Genomic DNA, 20912 nt, shown 5'->3' on the forward strand with positions numbered 1-20912 from the left:
TGAGGCCACTTATACATCTTTGGAGATATATCTATTCAGATCCGTCACCTATTTTAAAATTAGATTATTTGCTTTTTGAATTGTAGTTCTATGTATATTCTATAGGAGTACCTTATCAGGTGTGATTTGCAAATATTTTCTCCCATTCTGTGGGTTTTTTTCTAGTTTTGAATTTCAAAAAAACCGTGAATTATAAAAAACCATGTTTGCTTCACTTGAATTGCTATTCTTCACCTTTTAGTAATGTGTAGTTTAAAAACAAGTATGTGGTTATTATTTTTTTTATGTGGTTATTTTACTCCAAGATGTTTCTCTTTGGAGACCTGAACTCAAATTTTACTTCTGCTAATACCTACTTCTAGGGTAGTACCTTGGACAAGTCATTTCACGACTCTCTTAGTTTTCATGTGTATAAAAGGGAATAATGGCACCTACTTTATAAGATCATGCATGAAAATGAGAGCATGTATAAGCACTGAACATAATGCCCACATAGTAGGCTCCCACAAAATGTGCTGATTGGAAAACTTTTTTTTTTTTTTTAAAGATTTTATTTATTTATTCATGAGAGACAGAGAGAGAGGCAGAGACACAGGCAGAGGGAGAAGCAGGCTCCATGCAGGGAGCCCGACGCCGGACTCAATCCCAGGTCTCCAGGATCACACCCCGGGCTGCAGGCGGCGCTAAACCGCTGCGCCACCGGGGCTGTCCTGATTGGAAAACTTTAAAAGACCTTTAAAAAAGGGATGCCTGGGTGGCCCAGTGATGCGGCTACCTGTGGCTCAGGGCGTGAGCCCAGGGTCTTGAGGTCAAGTCCTGCATCGGGCTCCCTGTGGGGAGCCTGATTCTCCCTCTACCTATGTCTATGCCTCTCTGTCTCTCATGAATAAATCAACTTTTTAAAAAATCTAAAAAAAAAAAAAGATTAAAAAAAAGAGATCTTTAAAAAGTACCTATACTTCAAAAAAGAAGCACTAATATTTCTAGATATGTGTGAAACATTAAGTATTATATTTACTTCATAACAGTTATTGAAGAAAGAATAAGATGTTTTGTGCAAGATCAATTTGCATCTAAAAACACTGTAATTTAGTAATCCTGATTGTGTGTCAGTTTTACCATTTTGCAAATCTGAGGCAGAAACTAGGCTTGCTATATTAAGGACACTATGTTATGTGATGTTTTCCAAATTTGTTTTCAAGTCCCATAATGGTCTTATAAGGAAGTACCGAGTCATAATATAATAATAGAATACGCACACCCAACAAGATAAATTGGAAAGATCGGTTACTTTACATGAGTCAGTAAAGGTTTTTAAATGTGGCTCCTAAAGACACCTATGTATGCCTATTTCTTTCTATTTTCTAATTTTATACTTTTAGGTGGGGGATGGGCAGAAGGAGAGAAAGAAAGAGAACCTCTAAGCCCATCTCGGAGCCAGATGGGGCTCAACTTCATGACCCTGATACCATGACCTGAGCCGGAGTCAGATGCTTAACAGGCTAAGCCACCCAGATCCCACCTATTTCTTGTAATAAAGTCACTGTGGGGGGCAGCCCCGGTGGCTCAGCAGTTTAGTGCTGCCTTCAGCCCAGGGCCTAATCTTGGAGACCCAGGATCTAGTCCCACATCGGGCTCCCTGCATGGGCCTGATCCTGTGTCTCTGCCTCTCTTTCTCTATGTGTCTCTCATGAATAAATAAATAAAATCTTTAAAAAAAAAAAAAAGTCACTGTGGGGGGCACGCCCTGTGTGCATGCTCTCCAGAGCGAGAGGGGAGAGAAAAGGGAGAGAGAAGGGGGAAAGAGGGGAGGGGGCATAAGCTGGGGGGTGGGAGAGAGCGAGGGAGAAGCAGATTTCCACAGAACAGGGAGACTGACTCAGGGCTTGATCCCAGTACTCCGAGATCATGACATGAGCCAAAGTCAGACACTCAACTAACTGAGCCACCCAGGTGTCTCTGTCTTGCTATTTTTTGAACATGTTAGGTACACTTCTGCCTTGGGAATTCTGTATGGCTCCCCCCAGATCTTCCCATGGCCCACTCCCTCACCTCTTTCAATTCTTTGCTGAAATGTCACTTTCTCACTGAACCTTACCTTGACCATGTTTTATCACAAACTGCAAACTACCCATCGTATTCCCAATCCCCCTTATTCACTCTACTACTTTTTCCTAGCACAATCACTATACAATTTACTAACTTGTGTTTATTGTTTATCTAGTCTTCTCCTTGCAAGAATATAAACTCTGAGTGATTTTGTTTACTGATGCATTTCAAAGGCTAGGACAGAGTGGCACATGTGGGCATCAAATAAATATTTGAGGGACGCCTGGGTGGCTCAGCAGTTGAGTGTCTGCCTTTGGCTCAGGATGTCGTCCTGGAGTTCCAGGATCAAGTCCCATATCGGGCTCCCTGCATGGAGCCTGCTTCTCCTTCCTCTGCCTATGTCTCTGCCTCTCTCTGTGTCTCTCATGAATAAATAAATAAAATCTTTATTAAAAAAAAAAACTATTCGAGGATATAAACAACTTTAACATGGTCCCTCGTATCTTAGAATGTACTTACAATCTGGTTGAAAGTCAGCATATATACACTGAAACTTAAATATCAACACAAGATAATTAGCATGAGCTGACAAATACCAAAAGAAGATAATTTTTTAGGATATTACATGTGACAAATGAAAACTCAGGAAAGTGGGCAGCCCTGGTGGCTTGGCGGTTTAGCACTGCCTTCAGCCCAGGGCATGATCCTGGAGACCCCAGATTGAGTCCTACTTCAGGCTCCCTGCATGGAGCCTGCTTCTCCCTCTGCCTGTGTCTCTACCATTCTTTCTGTGTCTCTCATGAATAAATAAAGAAAATCTTTAAAAAATTCAGGAAAGTACCACAGAAGTTTAAACATCTGGGGGCCCTGGGAGGCTCAGTGGGTTATGGATCTGCCTTCGGCCCAGGTCCTGGTCCCAGAGTTCTGGGACGGAGACTCACATAGGGCTCCCTGTTCAGTGGGGAGTCTGCTTCTCCCTCTCCCTCCCTCCCCTGCTCATGAGTACTCTCTTGCTTTCTCTCTCAAATAAATACAATCTTTAAAAAAAAAAAAAGCTTAGAGAGGTAATTATTAATATGGGGGGGGGGGTGCCGGGGTGGTTCAGTTGGGTGCTGGACTCTTGAAAATCTGATGAAAACTACACACTCCAATGATATAATGAACACGTACATAAAAGTTTAATACAATTACTAGGACTTCAAGCACTCCATGAAGCCAGCCATAATGCTGAATAGACAATCTTTGGTTTCAAGTATGGTTTTTAGGGTTGGAAAGGCTTCATGAAGATGATGAGACTTAGCTAGTTCTTAAAGAACAGGGTATGATAAAGCGGAAAGGAAAGAGGGGATCCCTGGGTGGCTTAGCGGTTTGGCGCCTGCCTTTGGCCCAGGGCGCGATCCTGGAGTCCAGGGATTCAGTCCCACGTCGGGCTCCCGGTGTGGAGCCTGCTTCCCCCTCCTCCTGTGTCTCTGCCTCTCTCTTTCTCTCTCTATATCTATCATGAATAAATAAATCAATCTTAAAAAAAAAAAAGAGGAAAGGAAAGGAATAGCTTTCTACGCCAGAGAAGGAACTAAGGGTGATGGGAGTACAGTTTGACTTGAATGGGGGATTTATGTAATATGTAAGAATAGGCTGTGAATTGCTAATTTAATATGATTATTGCAAGTCATTGAGAGTCTTGGGGTAAGAGAATATAATATCTAAGGTACTGCTTAAAAAATTAATTTGGTAGATGTTTACAGGAGGAAAGTTGAGAGAAAAACTAAAATCAAGGAAATCATTCATGAAGCCATTACATAAGGATTCAAGTTTGAGAATGGAAAGGAAACGATCAGGTTTAGAGATGGATGACTGTGAGGCACCAACCCATTCAGAAACGCCTGGCTTGACAGAGAAAATTAGAAATGAACTGTTTTTAGGTCAGGTCCTGTTATATAAATTTGGGTGTTATTATTGAATCCTTGAGAGTGTGTGTGGGAACGAGAGAAAAACATATTAAGAATAGACATTATTGGGACGCCTGGGTGGCTCAGTGGTTGAGCGTCTGCCTCTGCCTCAGGGCGTGATCCTGGAGTTCCAGGATCGAGTACCACATGGAGCTCCCTGGAGGGAGCCTGCTTCTTCCTCAGCCTGTGTCTCTACCTCTCTCTGTCTCTCATGAATAAATAAAAAAATCTTAAAAAAAAAAAAGATATTATTGAAAAGCTCTGAATAGGACAAAAGGGACAGCCTATTATTGTGATAATATGTTGAACTTACATAGAATAAAACCTTAACAGAAAACCTGAGGTATTATTAATTGTCGTTAATTATGGTTAATTGAAGGCTAATAAAATTTGTATTAATTTTTGCTTGCTGAGCTTTTTCTTTTCTTCAAAAAAGTATGCTTTATTCCCCCTCTTGATAACTAGGGAACACAGCTGAATTATTATTTTTTCGATTTTATTTATTTGAGAGAAAGACATGAGCGAGAGCAAGAGTGGGGATAAGGGTGGGAGAGGGAGAAGCTGACTCCCAGCTCAGCAAGGAACCCAAGAAAGGGCTCCATCCCAGGATCCCTGAAATCATGACCTGAGCGGAAGGCAGACACTTAACCAACTGAGCCACTCAGGTGCCCACACCTGAATTATTTTTAGAGGATTCCAGACGTCACTATCCCTCAAGGGTCTCATTATAAATATGTATTTTCAATGTAAAATAACTTAGGAAATTGGAATAAATCTGTGGTGACTGCAGCACACATCCTGGCAATTTTAAGACTTTTGATATCTATTTGACTTTTAGAGAAAGGCAGAGAACATAAAAACAATTACAACCACAAACTGTAGCTATTTTAGGGGTCTATTAATTAAATAGGACTTTGCTCTAGTGTTTTTTTTTTTTTTGCCAACACGAACAACGGATACAGGATGTTGGTGTCAAAGGCATTGTTACATCATTGGCAGTACCTACTTGCCTTGTAATACATAAGATGTTTGTGATTCAGGACTCCTCTACCTCCATCTACTAATTTTGCGACCCTCCAGCTATGATTTGAATTTAAAGAAATAGTTCAGGGCAGGCGGGTGGCTCAGTGGTTTAGCACCTGCCTTCAGTCCAGGGTGTGGTCCTGGAGTACCGGGATCGAGTCCCACATTGGGCTCCCTGCATGGAGCCTGCTTCTCCCTCTGCCTCTCTCTCTCTCTCTCTCTGTCTTTCTCATGAATAAATATATAAAATCTTAAAAAGCGGGAGGCACCCCGGGTGGCCCAGCAGTTTAGCGCCTGCCTTCAGCTCAGGGCCTGATCCTGGAGACCCGGGATCGGATCGGGTCCCACGTCGGGGCTCCCTGCAGGAAGCCTGCTTCTCCCTCTGCCTGTGTCTCTGCGTCTCTCACAAATAAATAAATAACCTCTTTTTTTTTTTTTAATTTCAATAAAGACATAGTTCATTCTCGGTGTAACAAACGTCGGCTTCCTCCACCCTGTAATTCTCCCAGGAAATTTCTGTCGCTTTAGAAACTTTATGTGCAACCTGCCAAGGAAACCCAGCTGTAAGATAGTGACTGTCTAATCCTCGACCCGGGCGCCTGTCCTTCCACATCTACATCTAGCATAGCGTATGCACACAACTCTGCGTAGCAATCTGGCAGGTCCCACTTGAGCTGGTTTTTAATTTTTTTCTTTTTCACCAGTGGCCTCTAATTGTCAAGCTACTGCGCATGAGAATAGAGCCTCGGGCTTCCCCTGGGTCTCTGGTTCCGAAAGCCGCTGCCCGACCCGACGCTCCCTCTTTGCTCCAAACACCTGGAGAGGACACACTGAAGCAGCGGAAGCGCCAGCACAACCTACTTCGCCCGACAGGCCGCCGGAGAGCCGACCTGCAGAGACACGCGCCAGGACCCACGTGTGCACCCACGTCCAGGGCGCTCCCGCCCCTTGCCCCCGCCCCCCCGCCGCCGGGACGCGGGGCGCTCAGGGCCCTCGGTACCTTCTCGGAAAGTGGCTCGGGGAGGCGCGGAGGGGTCCCCGAGCGTCGTGCGGGCTGGCGCGGGGCAGCGGCCCCCAGCTTCGGGGAGCCCCCGCCGTGCCCCGAGGCAGGACGCCGGGGCTCCCCACGTGCCCACCGCGTACGGGGGCGCGGCCCTCTCCCTCCGCTCCTCCGGGCTGCGCCGGCCGCTCCAGGTCACCTCTGCGCTCGCGACCGCAGCCCCGCCGCGGCGTCTGCTCACCGGCGGGGCGGGTGGCGGGGAGGCGGCGGCGGCGGAGGCAGCCGCGGCGGGGGCGGAGGCGGCGGAGACGGCGGAGGCGGCGGCCTACCGCCTCACCTGCACCGCCCGGGGGCCGCCCCGAGGCCGCGCCCGGGGGCGGGGCCTGCGGACGCCCAGCCGCGCCGGGCGCGCCAGGTGAGCGCGCCTGCGCAGTGCGGCCGTAAACAAGCCCGCCCCTGCCCCTCGGCCGGCCTCCGCGGGGCCGCCTCGCGGGTGGGCGGGGCCACGAGGGAGAGGCGGGGGGCGGGGGGAAGGGACGGCGCCTGCGCGGTGGGCGTGATCCGGGCACTTAGGGCAGGATGAACGCTGCTTTCCAAGATGGCGACGGAGGGAGGAGGGAAGGAGATGAACGAGATTAAGACCCAATTCACCACTCGGGAAGGTCTGTACAAGCTGCTGCCGCACTCGGAGTACAGCCGGCCCAACCGGGTGCCCTTCAACTCGCAGGGATCCAACCCCGTCCGCGTCTCCTTCGTAAACCTCAACGACCAGTCCGGCAACGGCGACCGCCTCTGCTTCAATGTGGGCCGGGAGCTCTACTTCTATATCTACAAGGGGGTCCGCAAGGTACCGACCCGGGCGTCACCGGGGCTCGCCAGCGGCGTGGGCGGGGGCCGCGAGCAGGGTGGTGACAGTGGGGGCCGGGGTGACCGGTAGGGGCGGCGGTCGCTCGCACTTCGGAGTGGGCCGGTAACTCCGCTGGGGTGCTCCGGGGGAAGGGGGATTCGCGAGTAAGGACGGTGGTGCTGCCAGGGGGTGGGGGCGGTGGGAGGGGCCCGCGGGGTGCGGGGCTGGGTCCGGGAGGCCCGACCGGGCGCCGGCTGCCTTCCCCCTCGCAGGGTCCGTCGGGCTCCGACACGGCCAGGGAGCGGGCCTGCGAGTCCCCGGAAGAGGTGGGGTGGCCGTCGCGTCTGCCTAGACTGCCTGGCCTCCCGGGAGAGTTGGGAGCCTCGCTGCGGGGTGGGAACGGGGGCGCCGGGCGGCTGGGGAAGGTCTGCAAGGCGGAATCCCGGCTGGAAGCGGAGGACTGGAGACTAGGTCAGGAGGGACCTGCTCGGCACCGGGGGCTACTCCACCTGCTACCGCACTGACACTTCCTAGGAGCCTCTCTCTCTGCTGTTGACACTTTCCCCAGAAACCTCGGAAGGAGGACTGGCTGTCACTTTTCTCTGCCGGAGAACCTTCTCCGGAGAGATTAAGAGGGGTCATTTTGGCCCTTACAGAACGGAAAAGACTTATAGTTGGCAGGTCGAAGTGATGTTTTCAGTGATCTAAGCTAGGTTCATAGGGGTTCTGTGTCAGCGTGCCCGGATCATTCTTGTCCAACAAGTCAGACTGTGTCCCAAAAGAGGGAGGGATATGCCTTAAAAGCTACTTTACAAGAATCCTTTTTTTTTTTTTTTTTTTTTCCCCTTGGCGGGCGACTTAACATTAATTCTGTGAAGCATGTAATCATCCTTTAAAAATATCTCTTCGAAAGAAGCAACTTATTAGAGCTTTTCCTTTATTGGCTGTGTAACTCTGTTCTCCTTGAGTACTGCTTACTTTTGAGAGGTGGTCTTTGACTTGGAATTGATGTGTCCCCACAGTACCTAAGCCTGGAGAAAGGTGGCAACGTTCATTTACAAGTGTTTTTTTTGTTGTTGTTGTTAGTGCGAAAGCACATTGCCCGTATTGAAGAGCGAACATTCTCTAGGATGTAATCTATCCAGATGCAGTAAGTTTTTGCTTGGTTTCAAGAACTAGGACGGGACAGTAGTATCCAGAGGTAGCAAGCGGTCTCATTTGTTCAAGGTGCATCTTTTTTTTTTTTTGGTGAGTGTTCATGATAAGCCTTCTACTGTGATTGAGACATGGTGTTATTACTGAAAGTAATTCCCTTCAGTTCTTTTTTTTTTTTTTTTTTCTCTCTCTCTCTCTTTTGGAACTGGGAAAGTGTGAAGTAGTTAGTAGTCCAGGAGCTGAAGTTTTAGTACTGCTCTCAACTTTTTTGCTGACTTGTTGGGTGACTTTGGATGAGTTTCTTTAATTCCAATCTGCTCCTCTTTAAAAAGTGAACATTGCAGTACTCACGTTGTAATTTTTAATATAATAGCTGTAATGAACTTTAAAGCCTGAAATATTTGGTAGGTGTAAAATACAGTTAAAATAAGCATTAAGAGTAACTGTCACACGGGAAGCTGCTATCCTGCCATTTATACGAGGACTGAAAGGATCAACTTTTTCTCTGGAAATAAGTTTAGAATTTTAAGTTACTAACACTTGTATAAGATTTTAAACGTGCTGAATAGCTAAATTTACCAACAGTTACTAGTTTCGACGTTACCTTTTTTATAAGAAAGTTTTCTTTGAAAGTGTGTTATTTCTGAGGCATTCTCTAGTGGCAGACCTTATCTGGACCTGGTCGCCTTGGTTTGCATCATAAAACAGATCTCTTGCTTGGAAGTATCATAGTTGTGTTCTCGTAGTGGGATGCTATTTGACGAAGGTTAAAACAAGGAGAGCTTTTCAGAACCACACTCCAAAATTATTTTAAACAAGACAAATCTTAAATATGTAGATTTCTTTTTAGCTGTATAATTTATTTGGGTGCTAACTTTTTTTTGGTAAAATTTCATTTACATGCAGTGACATAGCATTGTATGGTGGACATTTTAGTTCTCTTCTAGCCATTGTAATTCTTTTAGAAAAATTGTTTTCCATGAAAGAGTTTGCATGTATTTATTGTTATTTTTGAGTATAAGTGCTTGTTTTTAAGACTGTCTTTTTTGATTTTAAAATAGAGCAGATAGTTTTTCTTACTCAGGAAACCGAAATTTACTTTTTGAGGTTAGGAGTTATAACTCTCTTCTTGACAGTTGGTCATTTTGACTGTTTTTATTAGTTTTTTTTTTTCATTGGGGCATACAGAGTTTTACAACAATCATTTGGATTATTCAGAAGGTCTAATATGGATGCATACATTCAATTTAAATGTAAAATAAGTGAAAAGTAAGTCTTTGAAAAACTTAAGTCATTTATTTTTATTTTTATTATTTTTGTAAGATTTTATTCATTTATTCATGAGAGACAGAGAGAGAGAGAGAGACAGACAGACTCAGGCTGAGGGAGAAGCAGGCTTCCTGAAGGGAGCCTGATGTGGGACTCGATCCTGAAACTCCAGGATCATGCCCTGAGCCAAACGCAAACGCTCAACCCCTGAGCCACCCAGGCGACCTGAAAAACTTAAGTCATGAACTATGTGCTGCCATTCCTGAAGGGAAGTATGGAGTCATGGAGGGAGTGGAGTGAATGAGGAGGTAGTCTCAAATGTGAGTCAAGGAGTGTATTCTTGGCCCTTTAAAAAGATGTGCAAGTCCGTTTCTAGAGCTAGAGGGGACTTTTGAGTTTTGCAGTTTCACCCTTTTCCAGAAAACCAAGGCTAGAGAAGGAGTAACCTGTGTTACAGTTTTTTTTTTTTTTTTTTTCTTCTCATGGTCAGGAAAATGAAGCACAACTGAATCTAAAGAGCTGTCATAGTGAGAAGGGACTGATCAAGCTTTTTGATCGCACGGATGCCATATCCTCCAAGCATTTCAAGATCTGCCCCAGCATTTTGCCATTTATTATCTCATCGAATCTTGATAGCATTCCTGTGAGGTACAAGAAAGCATCTTCTTTTCACAGTTGAAGTTTGGGATGGAGTTACTTGTGTAAGGACATGTAGTTTTGTGAATTTATTTTGCTTACCTGAAGATAATCTGAGTATTTATTTATTTTAAAAGATTTATTTATTTATTCATGAGAGAGAGAGAGAGAGGCAGAGACATAGAGAGAGAAGCAGGCTCCTCACGGGGAACCTGATATGGGACCTGATCCCAGTTCCTGGGATTACGACCTGGGCTGAAGGCAGACACCCAACTGCTGAGGCACCCATGGGTCCCATATGAGCATTGATTTAATATGTTAATCATTTCAGCAAATATTTGAGTGACTATAATGCTAATAATTATACAAGGTGGGGTATCTACAGTAGAGTATGACCCTATCCCTCTCTCCAAAGAACTTATCAATTCTTAGCCTTTAAACCTTCTTATAGAATACTTGGCCTTCCTTTTTTTAAAAAAAAGGTTGTTTTGGGATAAAGATGCCAAAGGTAGCTGGGTTTATTGGACCAGTGCTTTCATTTTATGAGATGTTTTTATATAAATGTGAATGGCCACCATTCAGATCTCAGCTTAAATGTCACTTCCATAGCATATCCTGCTTTGAATTCCCAGGCTAGATCAACTTTCCTTCATATTCTCATAACATCCTGAACTTTGCCTTTCTAGCACATTTCTCAATTTGTAATTCTCTGGGTGATAATCTGTCTCTTCTATAAACAAAGATTGCTTAGAAGAGAGACCATGTGTTTTCTGCTTTCACTGTTTTCCTAGCACCCAGCAGAGTGTCTGGCATGAGGTAGGCCCTTACTATTTATTTGTTGGGTGAATGAATGGGTAAAGCATCAGTGTCCATCTATACCATACTCTTAATTAATTAATTAATTAATTAATTAAAGTAGGCTCCATGCTGGGCATGGAGCTCATCGCAGAGCTTCAACTCACAACCCTGAGATCAAGACCTGAATTGAGATCAAGAGTGAAAGCTTAATGGACTGAGCCACCTAGGCACCCCATATGCCATACTTTTAAAAAGATCTCTTCAAGCCAAATAACCTATTTAATTTTGGTCTCCCAAATAATGGATATTTTTAGTGGCTCACATCTTTGTAAAGACATTTTGCTTTTTAAATATTTTATTTATTTATTAGAGACACAGAGAGAGTGGCAGAGACGCAACACAGACAGAGGGAGAAACAGGCTCCATGCAGGGAGCCACATGTGGGACTCGATCCTGGGACAGGGATTATGCCCTGAGCCAAAGGCAGCTGCTCAACCACTGAGCCACCCAGGCGTCCCATTTGTAAAGACATTTTAAAATTATTGTTAGTAGGTAACAAATTTAGCTTTCTTACAACTGGGAAATTGTGTAGCAAGAGACCATGAAGTAATGGAAAGTAACCAAATGACACGTTACTTTTAATCTATTTCTGTCACAACATATTACCTATCAAAATTTATGGGGTTTTTAATTTATTTTTATTTTTTAATGATTTTATATATTTATTCATGAGAGACACACAGAGAGAGGTAGAGACACAGGTAGAGGGAGAAGCAGGCTCCACGCAGGGACTCGATCCTGGGTCTCCAGACCATGTCCTGGGCTGAATGTGGTGCTAAACTGCTGAGCCATGGAGGCTGCCCTCAAATCTGTGTTCTAATAGACAACTTTTATTTATTCATTTTTTTTTAAATTTTTATTTATTTATGATAGTCACACAGAGAGAGAGAGAGGGAGGCAGAGACACAGGCAGAGGGAGAAGCAGGCTCCATGCACCGGGAGCCCGACGTGGGATTCGATCCCAGGTCTCCAGGATCGCGCCCTGGGCCAAAGGCAGGCGCCAAACCGCTGCGCCACCCAGGGATCCCTCTAATAGACAACTTTTAAAAACTATACGCAGAATTACTTAACATTCAAATCAAAGAGGCTACTTTTTTTTTTTCCTCTCCCATCTTAAGATTCTGGGACAGAAATGTGTTGCCCAGAGATGTTATTGGAGCAATTCCTACAATGGTGGGGGCAGGGGGGAGGAAGAAGGGGCGTAGAATTAGATGGCTTCCAAGGCCTTTTCAACTCTTAAGGTTGTGGGAGTCTGTGCTCAAGTTTTTTAATGAAAATAAATCCATCTTTCTATTGGGAAGATGTCTTCCTGTCTTGTATTCATTGCCTACTCAATGGGAATTGAGGAGTGGGGTGTGTTGTGAAAGCAAGTAGAACTTGTGATTCTAGGTCTTTATACTAGAAAAAGCTTTGTACTCACTATGTTGACATGAAGCTGGGGCGAGAAGAAGAGTCATATAATAACAGCTAAAATATTTTCAGAGCCAGAGTTTATCCAGGAGTGCAATGGGTTGACTTGGGAGAGAATGAGTGTTCTATGTGGAGGTAGTCTGTCTCTTTCTCAAAGACTTCAGGACCACCTGTTGGTGACTGAGTAATTCATTGGGGGGGGGGGGGGTGAGCTAGAAGCCTTTCAAAGGTTTTTCCCACAGGCTAGTTTTGGCTACTGACCTCTCCAGAGAGGGTCATGTCTTGTTCACAACTTTGACTCCATTTGTAATTGTCACATCTCTCTGCTCCCTATTTCTAGTTTAGAAAGAGGCGTGGACGATTAGGATTTTTTTTTTTTTTTTAATTTTTATTTATTTATGATAGTCACAGAGAGAGAGAGAGAGAGAGGCAGAGACACAGGCAGAGGGAGAAGCAGGCTCCATGCACCGGGAGCCCGACGTGGGATTCGATCCCGGGTCTCCAGGATCGCGCCCTGGGCCAAAGGCAGGCGCCAAACCGCTGCGCCACCCAGGGATCCCCGATTAGGATTTTTTATATCAAATTTACTTTGAGAAATTTTGTACTATATTTAGTAGGGTACATGTGGAGTTGAATGGAAACATTTTTCCATTCAGAAGACATTACTTAATATCTTCTGAAATATTGATAATTGCTTAGTTATTTGGCTGTCAAATCTTGTATACTAATCTGCCTTATCTGCCTCATCATTTAAGAGCAGGCGAGAGAAACTTTTATATGATACCTTGGTCTCTTGACCTTGAAGAGGAGGAGGAGGATGAAATTTTGAAGAACAGAATGGATGGATATGAGCAATGATAAGCTCTCACAATATATCTGTGAAATCCATGAGATACTCATGAATGTCATTGTTTTAGCAAATATTTTCAGGGCCATGCTTACCAGATAAGAGATACTGTTCTAGATGCTGGGTATAGACAAAGCCTTTTGCCCTCAAGAAAACTTGTCGCCTATGTTTAATATTATTGAGTTAATTTAGTGACTTCATTTTATTTAAGTATTTATTGTGCTAGAAAACTTGAGCAAGAATCAAAACATTGTGGATTTTATCACTGACTAGATTGGCTATATGCCTAAAGAACCTTGTTTTAAAAATGTGAAGATTTTTGTACTGGTGTTTGAGGTCTTAGAGAACTATTTTATTTATATTTCAATGAGGTTAGTTTGTACAGAAATATGAAATATCCTGTGTGATTATTTAGGAGTAAACATCAAAAACAGAAATAACTTTAATTGGTAGACATTCTTAGTCTTCATTTTCAGGACATTTTAAGTTGTCTGGGAAGATCAGTGATAAGTTACCTTATTCTCAGAACATTTGGCATCTGTTATTTATGATAAAGCACAAGATACGTCTTGTTCTTTAAAAAATAATCCTGTGGGGCACCTGTGGGTGGCTCAGTCTCTGTTAAGTGGTGGCTTTCAGCTCAGGCCTTCATCTTAAGGTCCTGGGGTTGAGGCCCCAGTCAGGCTCCCTGCTCAGCAGGGAGTCTGCTTCTCCCTCTGCCCCTCCCCCAGCTCATATTCTCTCTCTCTCTGTCTCTCTCTCTCAAATAAAATAAAATAAACTAATCCTCATTCATGAAGTGTTTATTACAGAGCTTTTATTTACAAGGTATGGGGGATCCCTGGGTGGCGCAGCGGCTTGGCGCCTGCCTTTGGCCCAGGGCGCGATCCTGGAGACCCGGGATCAAATCCCATGTCGGGCTCCCGGTGCATGGAGCCTGCTTCTCCCTCTGCCTGTGTCTCTGCCTCTCTCTCTATGTCTATCATAAATAAATAAATCTTTTAAAAAAAAAAAGAAAAAAAAACAAGGTACTGTTGTCTGTTGTGGATGATGTAAGGGTGAAGTAAGATACTTCTGCCTGTAAGGGGCTTGTATTTTTGTACTGGTAATTGTAATATAAAGTAGTGTGTGCTGTGCACATGTTATAACCAATGCAAGTATCAAGTGGAATTAAGGAGTAAAGCTGAAGTGGAGAAGTATTTCTCTGCCTACAAGGAGAAGGATATTAGATTGGATTTCACACGTGATGGATTGGATTTCATGATTTGCCATGAAATACTGTGTATAGATCATGTTTTTATAAATTTAAAAACTTCTGTCTTTATATTTCTAATTTCAGAAATGCTTTATCTTTGTTTCTGATTGAGTTGGCAGTTGCTCTTACCTTGTAGCATTTTTCTCAACTTCACAACTTCTCTGCCAGTTGGTAATTTGTAAATTGAGTCATGGTTTGCATTCTCAATTCTATTTTGTAATATGGATTTTTTAAAAGTAGGGTATATTGTACTAAAAACATGCCAAACCAGTCTTTGCTACACTTTTATCTTGTTTTGTACCGGTAGGAAAATTTACTTGTAGACTTTATAAGAAAGAAGAATGAGGAAGGAATTTATAAGATTTTTATATTTTAAAAGCAAGAATAGAAATATTTTCACATATTTTCAAGTAACCACATTATAGATGATCTCTGTGGCTTGGATCTGTCTTTCCTTTGGTTGATTCACATCCAGCCTCACTGCTGTACTGCATTTTTTTTTCCCTGGTACAACAGAACTGGTACATGGGCTCATTCTCTTTGCTTACTTTGATCTTCGTTTCAGAGGCTCCGTCTCGTCTTAATGTCTCATTTAATAAATATTTGAGTGGTTTTACGTGAAAAGCAGTATACTAGACTATGGGAAATCAAAGAAGTATGAGACATGATCCCTGACCTTCAGAGGATTATCGATTATCGTCCAACCCAGAAGATAAGATATTCACATACGCATTCATTCTATCAGATTTATTGAGGGGTTGCTCTGTGTTGTTGTTGAGACAGAATCTGCCATCAAGGAGTTCATAGTCCAGTGGAATAATAAATGACTTATTCATTGAGCTAACATTTATGGTAGACCCAAAGACAAATAAGGCATAGTCCCTAGCCTAAAGTGCCTACAATCTGATGGTGAGGTGGACAAGTAAGTAGTGGTGAGATGTGCAGATGGCGTCTTATTTTAGACAATATTCACTTAATAGTGCTGCTTAATCTGAATAGAGTTTAGGGGATATGTCAACCTAGATGGGAAAAAACTCTAACTGCATTCCAACATGTCCTTCCAATTATGGATCTAGGCAACAAATCACAATAGTGACAGGCTTGTGACTTCATCACCAGTGAAAATCACAGGTGTTTGTTTGCATATCACATTATGGTTGTTCTGGATGTATCAGATGCCATTTACACTCTTCGCTACTTTAAAATTGCAGTAGTTAGTGGATCTGCACTAGAGCTTTTCGTTCAGTGGGAAAGAAACTTTTAGAGATCCTAAATTTGTTTAGTAGCTACTTTAATGATTGATTTCCTTTGTAATCTTTTGTATTTAGAAACATCCTTGTGAGAAGGAGTCCATGGCACAGAAAGCTTAAGCACCCTGATTTTGATTATCTCGGCTTACCTTACCTGCTGTTATGTGTGATTGAATGTTAAGAGTGACAGTTCTCTCCTGTCCTGTTAAGTGACACTTCTAGCTCCACGAAGAGGCCTCTGTGATACTTGTGGGTGTTTTTGACTCAGTAGCTGAGCTGATTATCTAGAATTCTAAGTTGAGCATGTCTTGTGTTGCTTTTCTTTTTCTTCTGGTTCATTCCTTTGCTCTTGCTGCCACTAACTAGAGGGAGGAATATAAGAAGTATTTACAAAATTGACTCTTGTAAGAGTGTTTCTCTGGTTTTCAGATCATAGATGATTACAATACGATGTTACAGTGTGATGTTTGCCTCAGTTGCAGCGAGAACTTAGAGAGGTTTTAGCAAGTTGACATTTGAACTGATTTCTGATGGGTTGTTGGGCTGAAGAGGGAAGGGATTCTAAACCAAGACAGCTAGAGGCCAGAGGCCTGAGGATGTGACATGGCTCCTCCAGGGGTCACTGTGAGGATTGAAGCTTAGCAAGGCTTGATTAGAGAGAGCAAGATTATCTTCTTTCCTGTTTAATGTTGGCTATATCCTAGCTTCCAGAACTCTTAGTGTGGTTTTTAAAATGATTTTTTAAAATGTATTTTCTTTCTTTTGGTACTATTTCAGAGGTAATGTACTACGTTAGTATATTGTCCTCCTGTAGGACTCCTCCTAGCATATTGTCCTCTTTCAGGACTCAGGTCATCACATTGTATCAGCACCATCCCTGCTGGACCCTCATCGCTTCCCTTCATTTTTCAGTGATTTTGGCTCCTGCTATACTGCCACTCTTTTTAGCATTCTAAATGCTGTGATTAGTCCTTAACCAACCCTTTTGTACTCACTTTCAGTTCTAACCCTGGCTCAGTTGAAACCTACAGCAAAAGGGAAGAAAAAGCTCCCTTTGGCCCCCACCAACTTGTTACCCGTCCTTTGCTACCAGCAGCCACTGCTCCAGTTTCTTAGCTACTTCTCAGAGCAAAGCTCCTCTAGGTTGTCTGGATCCTCACAGTTTGGTGCACAGATTTGTGCCATCAGTGTCATCACGTGGGAACTTGTGGGAAGTACAGAATTAGGCCTCATTCCCAGCCTCCTGAGTCAAAATCTGCATTCTAAGGGTGTCCAGGTGGTTTGGGTGCTCACTGAAGTTGGACAGGCTTTGGTCTTCACTAGCTTTCTTTAGTTCTTTCACTGCCTCTTCAGACTTAATTCCAGCAAAATTATTGCACCTTCCTGCTGTCTATTTTAAGTGTATAATTCAATGATTTTTAGCAAACTTACCAAGTTGCACAACTGTTACCATGATCCAGTTTTAGAACATGAGGGATTGTTTTTAAATTTAATTTTGTGTAAGTTTCAGTTATGCTAGATGAATAAATTCTAGAGATCTGCTGTGCAGCATAGTGCCTGTAGTTAACAACATGGTATTGTGCACTTCAGAATGTTAAGACGGTTAAGTGTTCTTACCACAAAAACAAAAAAATAAAGGGACATAAGGAGACTTTTGTAGGTGCTGGGTATGTCTTTTACCTTGGTTATGGTGATGGTATCATGGGTGTTTGCCTATGTCCAAACTCATAAAGCTATACACATTTAATATGTGCACTTCCTTGTATAGCAATTACTTATACAGACTTATACTTCAATAAGTCTATTAGGAAATAAATTTAATTTTGTGTTTTCATTATATAAAACATTTATGTGCATCCAACATCAGAATTATAAAACAAGGTTCTGTTCAGAGAGGTTTAGCTTACATTTCTGTCCTCCCTGCAGTTTCCTTCCTCTCCTTATAATCATTTTATTTGTTTTTGACTCATCCTTCTGTTGCTGTAAGAATAAAATGACATTTGAGCTGAGAAGAAGTTGAATAAGCATACTATGTATGGTATTTTGCATCTCGTTTTTTTTCTGCTTAATGATATATATTGGAGATCTTACCATATTACTAAGTAGAGAGCGTCTTCATTTTTATAATTGTTTGATACTCCACAATGTAAATATATGTCACATTTAACCAGGTGGTTCTTGATTGTTAATTTCTTTTTATATTACAGATAATGCTGCAGTAAATAACTTTGCATGTATATTATTTTGTACCGAAGCAGGTAGACTTACAGGATATATTTCCAGAAGAGGTTACTTCTGGGTCAGAGGGTTAATGTGTGTGTGTGTGTGTGTGTGCGCGCGCTTGTGTGTGTATATATTTGATAAATATCTTTCAAATTACCCTTCATAGGGAGGAATTGTACTATTCAGTACTCACATGTGAGAGTACCTGTTTTCACCACCGCCTCACTGGCAGAGCGTGTTGTCAAATTTGCATTTGATCTCATAGGTGAGAAATTAATTTAAATTTTTTTTGTTTTTCCCTTGTGATGAGAGCAGTTGAGCATCTTTGTATATATAAGAATGGAATATATTTTTTTTTCTATGAAATGTCTGTTTCATATCTCTTGCCCATTTTTGTGTTGGATTGTTGGATATCTTTGATTTTTTTTTTTTAAAGGAATTATGTATTGGGGAGATCAGCCTTTTGTGATATGAGTTACAGATTTTTTTCTTTCATTTGTCATATGTCTTGTAACTTTGCTTAGGGGTGTGCATGTGTATTTGTTTTTGCCTTGAATAATTTTCATATTTTTGTAGTTAAATTTTATAAATTTGTAAATTTTTAAAATAAAATTTTCTGGATAAATCAGAGCCGTGGTTTTATTATTTAGGTTATTACCTAGTTGTCGTTCTCCAAGATTTAAAGAAGAGGGAAAAGATTTACATTTTAATATTTGACAGGTTTAAGAAGGACTTCTAGGAGTAAGAGGTGAACATTGATTGAAAGGTGCTATAAAAGGAGGTGGTGGATGGTGATTCACTAGTTTTTACAATTTGGTGTACTTCATATATATTATAATGTTTGGGATGTTTTGGTTTGCAAGGAAGAGGAAACCCAACTCAAACTAGTGGCTTGTGTCGTTGAATATTCCACAGGTAAAGTGGGCTTTAGGCATGGTTTGATTGAGGCACCAGCTCAATTTTGCTGAGATCTACTTGATTTTGCCTTATGTCAGCCTGGCCTGAGCAGCAAAATGGTGGTAGCGATCTAGGTTTCACATTTGTGTGACGCATGGTCCAGAATTAGAGCTAGTATACAGGACGAGAGTGAACAGCACTTCTAGACATTTTCTCAGAAGATTAAGAAAGATTGTTTTATTGAAGCCCCCAGCAAACCTTTTTCTTTGACCTATTGCCCTATATTGGATTACCAGCCCACTCCTGTGACCTTCAACAAGGAGATGAGATTACCTAATACCCTCATTGCCCTGGAGCCCCCTCTAGGGCTGCAGTGTGAGTAGATAGCAGATAGGAGAATAAATCTATATGTAGATACTGGGTAGTCAACCAAGAGATGCAAACTACACTGAGGGTCTTATGCTGGCTTAGGTATTAGCAACCCACAAGTAACAGTTTTTTCCTTGAGTTCATGGTAAGATGTATTGGTAAGAAAGGGAAGACAGCACACCGTAGCTGAAGGACCACTTGGGGTGCTCTGTACTCATGCACGGTTTAGAAACCTTCTTTCTTTTGCTCCTGCTATTTGACTACTATGAATCTCCTCCCACTTTTTCACACAATTTGGAATTTTTTGTTTGAATCTGTCTCCCCCACTAGACTGAAATCTTGAGGGCAGAAACCATCTTATTCATCCACATCACAGTGCCTGTACATAATGGGCACATTGTGTCCATTTTAAAGGAAGTAGTTGGTTGAGATTATAGTCCTGTAAGGATTTGCTTGAGTAAATTAGATGATCTTTCAAAATTCCTGTCACAAGCCAAATATGGTCGCTGTTAGTAACCAAAGCTCACAGAGGCAGGGTTGCCAGTCCCTTTTGCTTTCATTGAGAGGCTCTTAGAAATTAGCCACAGCCTCTAATCTTGTGCTTTTCTTCTGGGCTAACCCAGGAGGAAGCCGTGGTTAGTGTCTTGATCATCTGGAGCTAGCTTGGTTTGGAAGCTACATCTTCCTTGTCCTGTGTCCTAGACAAAATTGCTCATACTGTTCCTTCCAGTCCCTTTTGCTTCTTCCTGCTTAATTACAGGAACTGCACAACTCCTGACATTGCACTTTTCTTTCCTCTGGATTTTGGAATAGGGGTGCATGTAGCTATCAAGACTGAGGCAGCATTAGCTCAGCTAATTAAAAAAAACGGTGGGTATTATGCTTAGGGCTTTCCTTAACAGGGCAGCAGTTGGCATTTCCCCGATTGCTCAGAAAGTGGGAAGCAGGTAGAGCTGGAAAGGCAGAGTCCTGACTGCTGGCTGTACTTCTAAGTGCAGCACTGACTAGGCGTAGATCCATGGCCACGCCTCCTGGGGTTCCTTTGGAGCTTCTACCCTTTTAGACCATCCGCTTTTCTCTCTTCCTTATGGCCCATACTGACCTATGGTCACCTCTGCTCATTGAAGACTTCGGGACTCCCCTCACAGCCTTCCTTTCCACTCCAGTCCTGCTGTCATCTTGGGTGGTTTTATGTCCACGACAAGACACTAGAGGTACCTTGGCTTCCACGTCCACCCCCATCGTCCTCCTCTAGTCCACCTCTGGCACTGATTCCCATAGTGATGCTCTGGATCTCAGCAGCAGCTGAATCGGCTTCAGCTCCAAAATGACTAATTCAGATGGAAACTTGTCCTTCTGCTCCAATGTGATCTTGGTTCCCACCCTTCTAATTTCTCTAGGATACTCAACTTTCTGCTGCCAAATCTATAGATACCATGGGTCCTGTAGCTTCCTTGCCCTCTCTTCAGCAGCATTGGCACAACTGATCATTGGCTTTTCTTTGAAACACTCCTGGTCATGACACTTTAGTTTCGACTCTCTACCATTCTGGCCCACCCCTCTCCGGCCATTCAGTAGTACTTCTTGCCTTTGCTGGTTCCTTCTACTCCACCTCATCTTGAACTGGGCCCTGTTCCCATTTCCTTTCTCACTCCTATTGTAAGTCTCTGTTTTCACATCAGTCTCTCTGATGTGCTATTTCCCTTTCATAGAAAGTCTGTTTTCTAATATTGTTTGGTTATGCCTCCCCCCCATCCCCAAAGGAAGAAGTATTTATTACAGTAGATTAACCCAGTGGGTCTTCCTTGGACACATGAATCTAGTTGTGATGGCTTTTAAAATGTACACTGCATGTGCACCTCTGTCACTGTCAGC

At 42.9% G+C, this 20912-nt stretch overlaps 1 protein-coding gene across 16 annotated transcripts in view; it reads left to right on the forward strand.

The window, feature by feature from the left end:
* Positions 1–6535: 6535 nt before the first annotated feature.
* The window catches only part of WDR20 (WD repeat domain 20), a 62186-nt gene continuing 47809 nt past the window's right edge, over positions 6536–20912 (forward strand). For 3 of the 16 annotated variants that reach the window (XM_038545776.1, XM_038545777.1, XM_038545778.1), the window contains exon 1: positions 6541–6868. In XM_038545776.1, coding sequence (XP_038401704.1) covers positions 6620–6868 — 249 coding nt within the window. In that variant the 5' untranslated portion in view covers positions 6541–6619. Of the gene's footprint in view, positions 6869–7012; positions 7033–7174; positions 7195–9782; positions 9994–20912 lie in introns of those variants that run through there. The other 13 variants (XM_038545762.1, XM_038545765.1, XM_038545761.1 and 10 more) reach the window with 10 other exon arrangements.

This window comes from Canis lupus, chromosome 8 (genome assembly GCF_011100685.1).
Source record: "Canis lupus familiaris isolate Mischka breed German Shepherd chromosome 8, alternate assembly UU_Cfam_GSD_1.0, whole genome shotgun sequence".
NCBI lineage: Eukaryota > Metazoa > Chordata > Mammalia > Carnivora > Canidae > Canis > Canis lupus.